Source organism: Sinocyclocheilus rhinocerous, unplaced genomic scaffold (genome assembly GCF_001515625.1).
Source record: "Sinocyclocheilus rhinocerous isolate Xijiao unplaced genomic scaffold, SAMN03320098_v1.1 scaffold2256, whole genome shotgun sequence".
NCBI lineage: Eukaryota > Metazoa > Chordata > Actinopteri > Cypriniformes > Cyprinidae > Sinocyclocheilus > Sinocyclocheilus rhinocerous.
Genome location: NW_015657297.1, coordinates 238,544 through 248,416, shown reverse-complemented (window position 1 = coordinate 248,416; position 9,873 = coordinate 238,544). Strand labels below are relative to the sequence as shown.

The 9,873-nt window shown below is 38.2% G+C and overlaps 1 protein-coding gene across 2 annotated transcripts in view; it reads left to right on the top strand.

Annotated features, from left to right (window-relative positions):
• LOC107720963 (transcription factor Dp-2-like) overlaps nucleotides 1-9,873 on the top strand; it is a 68,380-nt gene that overhangs the window by 18,659 nt on the left and 39,848 nt on the right. For both annotated transcript variants that reach the window (XM_016528801.1, XM_016528800.1), the window contains exon 3: nucleotides 1,700-1,760. In XM_016528801.1, coding sequence (XP_016384287.1) covers nucleotides 1,700-1,760 — 61 coding nt within the window. The remainder of the gene's footprint in view (nucleotides 1-1,699; nucleotides 1,761-9,873) is intronic.

Sequence of the window (9,873 nt, the reverse complement as noted above, 5' to 3'; positions counted from 1 at the left end):
CCTTGCTACGTTTCTGGACGTTGATCGTGGTAGTTACCTTGCTGTCTATGGGAGGGTCAGACAGCTCTCAGAATTCATCAAAAATATCTTAATTTGTGTTCCGAAGATGAACGAAGGTCTTACGGGTTTGGAACGACATGAGAGTGAGTAATTAATGAGAGAATTTTCATTTTTGGGTGAACTATCCCTTTAACATTAATAGTAACAAATCATAGTAAAATAGAAAAAATAAATTAGAGGTCGAAACATTCAAATATTTTAGCATTTTAAACAGAAGAAGCATTTATTCTGTGTGCTTTCCCTAAGCACGGCTTTTCGCAACTTTTGACTTCAAGTAGCTTTGGCATTTTGTTTCTTTATACGTCATCTTTGAAGCAGCTGAAACAAAAGCTAACTAGTAGTTTTTCTTACTAAGTTGGACCAAAAGCTAAACATTATGAATTCGCTATTAAAGGGATACTCCACCCCAAAATGAAAATTTTGTCATTAATCACTTACCCCCATGTCGTTCAAAACCCGTAAATGCTTTGTTCGTCTTCGGAACACAATTTAAGATATTTTAGATGAAAACCGGGAGGCTTGGGACTGTCCGTTTGACTGCCAAGTAAATTACTGTCAAGGTCCAGAAAAGTATGAAAGACATCATCAGAATAGTCCATCTGTCATCAGTGGTTCAACCGTAACGTTAAGAAGCGATGAGAATACTTTTTGTACGCGAAGAGAACAAAAATAACGACTTTATTCAACAATTCATCTCCTCTGTGTCTCTCCGCATCACCGTAGCGCCATTTTGGAGAATATCCGCTGGACGCAAGCAGCGTACGCTCTTCTGTGTCAGCCGCGCTGCACGTTTGCGCTGTTTTCATTCAAATCACAGCGTAAATACACGTAGAAAACGTATCCTTGTGTCGCGGCTGACACAGAATATTGTACACTGCTTGCGTTCAGCGGATATTCTCCAAAATGGCGCTGCGAACGAAGCTTTTACGGGTTTGGAACGACATGGGGGTAAGTGATTAATGACAAAATTTTCATTTTGGGGTGGAGTAACCCTTTAAGAGAAACTGCTTCTTTTAAACTAAATGTAATGACATAAAGATGTGAGGTGCTGTGTCCTTGCACTCTGAGTCCGAAATTTTCGTATGTGTTTTTTCGTTTTTGTTTTTTTCGTATCCGTTATCCTTTCCTATCAAAATGCTTGCTACGGATGCGAAAACGCAGAAAATCGAACTTGGTCTGATTTTTATTTATTTTTTGTGACTGACAAAAGTTTCGGAGGCAGTGTGTAAACATGATTGACGCAGCTTGAGGTCGTTTTTTTTTTACGTGCGAAAATTTTGTACGAGAATTTCAGACTCAGTGTGCAAAGACCCTTAGATTTACGTTTTCCTTCACAAAATATTCCCAAAACTCATTGAATTTTTAGATGGAACTGTTACACCCTTTTATCTACTGCTTACTGAGAGCCTCTGCCTAACATTTCTCATTTAGTTTAAATGCCTCTGTGATGTCCTGTTGATTAAATCATGGTGACACGCTCCACGACCTCCGACCCCTGTGAATAGATGTCTCTGTAAACTCCACCGACATCTGTTTGCTCGTCCGTTTAAAGCCTTTCATTCTATAGATTGAATATCTAATGATATATAATATATAATGACATTCATTTGAACTCTTTCCTACTTTCTTCTCCACTCAGGTTGGCGCAGCGTCTCTGTGTGGAGACCTGAAGGCCTTTCTGAACCAAAACCTCTCCAAAGGTAGAAATAACTCTTTGTTACTCTGTAATATGTATTTATTTGCAGACAAATTTGTGTGAAGCGTAAGTTCAGAAATGAATAGACCTAAGTTAATGAATAATCTTAGTAAGTGCAGGTTCATTCAGAATGCAATAAACTATTTCCTTATGCTTTCATTTTTCAGTTTGGCAGTAAAAGAAATTCAGGCAATTATTGGCAGGCAGTGATCTTTTATGTACTACCTACCGTTCTCTTGAAATGGCTGCGTTCAAAGTGAGGGGTCTGGGCATTGAACAATAAACATTCAAGAAATAATTACTCGTCTAATTGCACCACACACACAGACATTAAGTGACTGAATGAGACTCGAACCCTTTCTGGTGTCGTAGGTTTCATTATAACATGACAGAAAATTAACAGTGATTCCTAAAATATGTTTGATAGCTCTATACCACAATAAACCTTGTGTAATTTAGTGTTGAGACTTTCCCTCAAGCACTAACAGTATGAATGCTGTGAAATATAGATTTTTCTTTTTCCAGTTAACTATAATCTTCATTTAAACAATTCAGTATTGATTCCTAAAATCCCAAGATTCATCTTACCTTTCAATGAAGGCATAAAAAAATTTATCGTCTTCAATATGAATTGCATCAGTGCTCAACTGCTCATTGCATCATATAATGAACAAGAACCATCAACGTATGAATCAAACTCTCTGAGAATGCTGTTGGTTTCTTTTGCATGCATCATATAATTATATCTATCTGTGTTTATAGAACAGTGTAATTGCTCCATAAATTCTGTCCTCCTTGTATGCATTTAAGATGGGTGACACCTTTTAATTTAGGCTTTTATTTACATCTTAGCAATTATCAACACACACACACACACGTCTGGTTTGCTATCGAAATATAGATTTTTCTTTTTCCAGTTAACTATAATCTTCATTTAAACAATTCAGTATTGATTCCTAAAATCCCAAGATTCATCTTACCTTTCAATGAAGGCATAAAAAAATTTATCGTCTTCAATATGAATTGCATCAGTGCTCAACTGCTCATTGCATCATATAATGAACAAGAACCATCAACGTATGAATCAAACTCTCTGAGAATGCTGTTGGTTTCTTTTGCATGCATCATATAATTATATCTATCTGTGTTTATAGAACAGTGTAATTGCTCCATAAATTCTGTCCTCCTTGTATGCATTTAAGATGGGTGACACCTTTTAATTTAGGCTTTTATTTACATCTTAGCAATTATCAACACACACACACACACGTCTGGTTTGCTATCCTTGTGGGGACTCTCCATAGGCGTAATGGTTTTTCTACTGTACATCCGTATATTATATCGCCCTACACCTAAACCTACCCCTCACAGGAAACTATGCATTTTACAACCCCCCCCCAAATCATTCTGTATAATTTATAAGCTTGTTTCCCCTTGGGACCTAAATTGAGACACGAGTCCCCATGAGTCTGTGTATTCGGGTTCAAGGGTGTGTTCGCACTTGTCATGTTTGGTTAGATTAAAACGAACTCTGGTGCGATTGCTCTGTTAGTGCGGTTCGTTTGAGTAAGTGTGAACGCTGCCATCCCAACCCTAGTGCGCACCAAACTAAAAATATGGTTCCTGGTCCGCTTCTAAACGAACTCTGGTGCGGTTCGAATGAAATATGAATGCAACACGAACTAAATGCTTCTAAACAAACCAAAAACAGGATGTAATGACAAGATGTGATGCAACGAGGAGCTGAAGTGCCTTTTAATGAGCTTTTCGTGAGTTTGCAGGCGGTAAAAATAAAATCCTACGTACATGCAACAATGAGTGCGCTTAGTCCAGCAGACGGCATTAGGTGTATTCGACTTAAAGCAGCGCTAATCAGACCGATCGGTGAATGGGTGCTTTGATGTCATACACCGATCGATCTGCTTTAAGTTGAACACACCTATTGTTTGGGGTGTTCAGTAAGTTCTGTCATGAAATATATGTCATTCAACTCGACCGATCAGGTTGTGAGCACATGACTATGCCTTTAGGTTCAGTATCTTTAGATTCACTGTCAAAAATGCCAATGTGAATGCTAAGCCGACCAGGACAAAATGTATCGTTTTCTTTTTTGGTCCGAACCGAACTACAAGTGTGAACGGCACCTGGATATAAAAACAAGGTCTCACTCACATCGTAAACACAGAAGCTCACAGCACATGCACAAGAACCAATGAGGTTTGTTCTAGCACATGGTGCATGCAAAACACTTCTGTTCACAATATGTGTGTGGAGCATTATGTAAATAAAAGCCTAAAATAATTTGCTCATCATATATAGGGATCGTATATCTTCACAAGACTTGGATTACATTTCTTGATTCATTTTTATGAAGCCTTTATGTCCTTTTTTGATCGTTTATATATATTTTTTCCTGGACTTTTAGTAGAGGGACGGAAACATTTCAGGTTTCATTAAAACTATCTTAGTTTGTGTTTTTTGAAGATGAAGTCTTAGGAGTTTGGAAGGACATGGGGATTTTCATTTTTGGTTGAAGTAAACCTTTAAGGTAAAACCTTTTAAATCACCACTAAATGCACCTTTAAATTGGAATCAGACCAAATCATGAGTTCGTGAATCAGAATCGAACTGCAAAATCAGTGCGGATACTTTGTGTTGTTTAACTGTAGATTTAAAGAAATATTTAGAAATTAAATACATGTGCTAAGTTCCATTGATGCATCTGTGATACTATTATAACAAACATGAAAACAGTGTCTGTGTGTGCATGTGCACCAATAATATGATAATTTCAGTGACGGTGCATGCAAACATAGTCATTGACAGTTATACACCTACAGTAGTCCTTTCTATGAGGTGAATGTACAGCAATATACTAAATTTTCCAGAATAGGCTATAGGTAGGACTGTACGTTAACTTTTTTTGCACAAGCACTGGTGCTACAGAGGTTGAAAGTTTTGTAGCACAGGCCAAACAGTTGTAGCACAAGTATAAAACGTCTGTTATCATGTCTGAAAACAAACAAGTACTGAAAACAAGTAATGGAGTTCATCACTTAAACAGGCACTGAATTAAAACGAACTCTGGTGCGATTGCTCTGTTAGTGCGGTTCGTTTGAGTAAGTGTGAACGCTGCCATCCCAACCCTAGTGCGCACCAAACTAAAAATATGGTTCCTGGTCCGCTTCTAAACGAACTCTGGTGCGGTTCGAATGAAATATGAATGCAACACGAACTAAATGCTTCTAAACAAACCAAAAACAGGATGTAATGACAAGATGTGATGCAACGAGGAGCTGAAGTGCCTTTTAATGAGCTTTTCGTGAGTTTGCAGGCGGTAAAAATAAAATCCTACGTACATGCAACAATGAGTGCGCTTAGTCCAGCAGACGGCATTAGGTGTATTCGACTTAAAGCAGCGCTAATCAGACCGATCGGTGAATGGGTGCTTTGATGTCATACACCGATCGATCTGCTTTAAGTTGAACACACCTATTGTTTGGGGTGTTCAGTAAGTTCTGTCATGAAATATATGTCATTCAACTCGACCGATCAGGTTGTGAGCACATGACTATGCCTTTAGGTTCAGTATCTTTAGATTCACTGTCAAAAATGCCAATGTGAATGCTAAGCCGACCAGGACAAAATGTATCGTTTTCTTTTTTGGTCCGAACCGAACTACAAGTGTGAACGGCACCTGGATATAAAAACAAGGTCTCACTCACATCGTAAACACAGAAGCTCACAGCACATGCACAAGAACCAATGAGGTTTGTTCTAGCACATGGTGCATGCAAAACACTTCTGTTCACAATATGTGTGTGGAGCATTATGTAAATAAAAGCCTAAAATAATTTGCTCATCATATATAGGGATCGTATATCTTCACAAGACTTGGATTACATTTCTTGATTCATTTTTATGAAGCCTTTATGTCCTTTTTTGATCGTTTATATATATTTTTTCCTGGACTTTTAGTAGAGGGACGGAAACATTTCAGGTTTCATTAAAACTATCTTAGTTTGTGTTTTTTGAAGATGAAGTCTTAGGAGTTTGGAAGGACATGGGGATTTTCATTTTTGGTTGAAGTAAACCTTTAAGGTAAAACCTTTTAAATCACCACTAAATGCACCTTTAAATTGGAATCAGACCAAATCATGAGTTCGTGAATCAGAATCGAACTGCAAAATCAGTGCGGATACTTTGTGTTGTTTAACTGTAGATTTAAAGAAATATTTAGAAATTAAATACATGTGCTAAGTTCCATTGATGCATCTGTGATACTATTATAACAAACATGAAAACAGTGTCTGTGTGTGCATGTGCACCAATAATATGATAATTTCAGTGACGGTGCATGCAAACATAGTCATTGACAGTTATACACCTACAGTAGTCCTTTCTATGAGGTGAATGTACAGCAATATACTAAATTTTCCAGAATAGTATATAGGCAGGACTGTACGTTAACTTTTTTTGCACAAGCACTGGTGCTACAGAGGTTGAAAGTTTTGTAGCACAGGGCAAACAGTTGTAGCACAAGTATAAAACGTCTGTTATCATGTCTGAAAACAAACAAGTACTGAAAACAAGTAATGGAGTTCATCACTTAAACAGGCACTGATGTTCCATAGCACAAAAAATACAAACCATCACAAAAAAAAAGTTTCTTTATTTGCTAAAAATGGAAGAGTGCAGAAACATAACACCTCTTACACCTCAACATTACACATCAAAGTAGAACAGATCTGTAGGCAGACATCACTAAATAAAAACTCTAAATAAAACACTAAATTTGCAAACTAGCAGACTAACCTATACCATGACACTCCTCTATGAGACTAATGCTCTCAACAGTTGCATCTTTTTTTACTTTAGTGCATGCATAGTGTGTTTGTCACAGATCTAGCATGTCTGCTGGCCACTCTTTTGTATTTGGTCTCCTGGCCCTTTTAGAAGAGGTCATCCATTTAGCTGCTACACCATTTGGATTGAATTCCTCTACACAAGAGCTGTTGGTCAGCATCACAAATTAACCAAGGGAAAGCCTTTTTCCACTCGGGACCGAAATCACTATATACATCAGTTATCCTTTTTTTTTATTTTTTTAAAGCAACCGTAAAGTTCATCAGTCAAGAGCAGTGAGTGATTTTTCTGTGTTTTGTTGTTTTATTAATATTGAAGGGATAGTTCACCCAAAATGAAAATTCTGTTGTCTGTCAATTCTGTCATAGTGTTTTATTTTTTATACCATAATTTACTCAGTCTCAAGTTGTTTTAAACCTGAATTAGTTTCTTTCTTCTGTTGAACGTAAAAGTTATTTTAAAGATGTAATCAAACAGTTGCTGGTTCTTATGTGACTACTGTCAAAGTCAGTGGGGACCAGCTACTGTTTGGTTACCCAATTTCTTTATGTTCAACACAAGAAAGAAATTAATTCAGGTTTGGGACAACATGTGAGTTTGTAAATAATGACAGAAATTTATTTTTTGGGTGAACTATTCCTTTAATGGCAAGCGGCAGCATGTTTAGTTCTGTTGCTTTAAGAGCTGCACGCATCCGTTTCTTTCTCAATTGTTCACTATCATTTTAGACATAACTAATTGTGTTTATATGTAAACCTTGTGTGTTTTGACAGTATTAGACGCGAAATCAGTCAGACGCGAAAGACAACTTAGTCTAGTAATCAGGTGCTGTTTAACAGGTTCGCAGGTTCGTTTGCGCGCGCCTCAGGTGTACGCGCTTATAAAAAGCGCACGTCAGAACAGCGCGTGAATGGAATGTGTAACCTTTGAAGCAGATGCAAATAATGTACTTTTGTGATTGTGAATAAGTGCTGTGTCCTGTGAGTGTAACTACTTCTGAGTTAACATTAGATATGGATGTGTCGCGTTGCACTAGGCTACAGTAGCCTATATTGAGGCGGAGGCGCCAGAACTGCATCTGATAGAATGTGCGCTGTAGCACGATACTATGTCATTTCTTCAAAAGTAGATCGTGGAGACATTTTAATAATCATTTCACACACCCCTAACTACCAAGTAGGCTCATCTATTAAGTGGCTGTGCTATGAACATGCAAATCTGGATCACACGCGTGCTACAGTGGTAAATTTATTCATCAGCAAAGCGTGTGATTACAGTAGGCTACTAAGCCGCTGCAATGGAGCAGCTCTAATGCTATTAAATTAAAGATGATGTAGGCTACCATAGAGAGAAAAAAAAATTAACAGTGAAAGTAACAAAAACTTGTAAAATACATTTTAATGGGCATAATTAAGTGTGAAAATAACAGAAGGATATACAGTCAAACCAAAAATTATTCAGAGACCAGATGTCGTGACCAGATGTAAGTGAGGATAGCAAAATAAACTAAACTGTGATATATTATACCCAAAAATTTCATTGAGCCCATTTCCCACCCGGCGCGGGTGAAAGTCCGAGTGCGGCCGGGTGGACTGCGCTCGCTCGGCAATGCCTATCCAGCCTCTCAAGTTTCCACTGAATGGTAACAAAAGGGACACACAGGGAAAGAGAGGGACACCAGGTCCCAGCCTGCCTTCGAAACATGCTCTCCACTCCTCTTCAGGTAAATCCTGCACCCATGCTTTTTTTCCGTTCTGCTTTTTTTCTCTTTGTTGAGGCATTCAGGGATTGTGTCGGAGCAGCTGGGAAGGCTGCACGTGTGTCGGGACGGCATGCTGAGAGGAACACACTCTCTCTCTCTCTCTCTGGGTCACTGTGGAAGTTCCTCCATGGCTCTGTGTTCAGGGGGAGGGGTGAAGCAGACCTCCCAGTCTGTGTGTGGGACTAGAACTTGAACTTTTTATTAGGAAAGGAATAGTTAAAGGTGAAGTATGGAGGTGCTTGTCGTGCCGCTTCATAAACAAACAGGTAAAGAGGAAGATACACACTTTGTATAACTTTTCAAATAGCTTTATAAAGAGGTATTTTCTTTATTTTTATTTTTTAAAAAGAAGCTTGTTATTGCCTTCCACACTCTTATAAATAAAGGTTCTTTTTTTTATAAAGAACCTTTAACATCAGTGGAACCTTTCAAATGCACTAAACGTTCTAAACTGTGCAAAAAGGTTCTTTATTAAAATGTTCTTCACAATAAGAAAAAAAAGTTTTCTTTGAAGAACCGTTTGCTGAAATGTAGCCCAAACCTTTATTTTTAAGAGTGTAATGTGGTTCCAGATATGTGTTTAAGCGAGTGTTTTTATCGCTGCAGAGCTGTGTTGTTGTGTTTGGTCGTTGGTGAGAGTCTCTCTGATGTTTCTCAGGCACTGATGTGGTTTCGAGTCATGTTGAGCGAGCGCTGGAGTCTGTTTGGGCTGCCCCAGGAAGTAACTGTGTGTTTTCCTCCTGTTGTCTTGGCCCATGTATAGCAGTGTTTTCTTTTTGATGTCTTCCGTTATGCACTTGCATTTATCTGTGTGTATCATGCATTTGTGTTACGCTGAGCACACTGTGTGTGTGGTTTATGATATAGCGCACACATTGGGCTCAATATTTGTGTGTGTGTGTGTCCCGGGCTGCTGCTCAGCTGTATTCTAATGTGGCTTTGCTCATTGTTGCTGTAAAGAGCATGTGGCACTGAGGCATTCCTGCGCTGAGGCCTCGCACAAAACCCCTTCAGACTGCAGCCAGTCCTGCTGCTGTACACTCACCATCTGGAGCAGATTGTGAGGATTCATTCAGACCACTCTGGCACTTTCTTACCTTTCAATATGAAATACTTGAACTGGGTTTGAAATTTTACAGAAAGGTTGCCCTTAAAAATTACTTTGACAGTTTTCACAATCATTTATGTTCTTTGAAAGCTGTATGACTGACTTCCACAGAACACAGAAGGAATAGCTGAACCACTTTTTCCATAAATGAAAGCTGTCAAGCCTTAAAAAGGATGAAAAAATACCCATAAAATGTATGAATACAATGCGTTTGAGGAACAGAATGAAATATGTTGTCGTCTCCAGTACAGCTCATAAATAGAAATTGAATGATACATTTTTTTAATAAACAATATTGATTATTTGCACCGATATGCACTGATTATTTGCACCGATATCTTGATAACCAATATGCAGAACCGATTGTTTTACTTTTGTTTT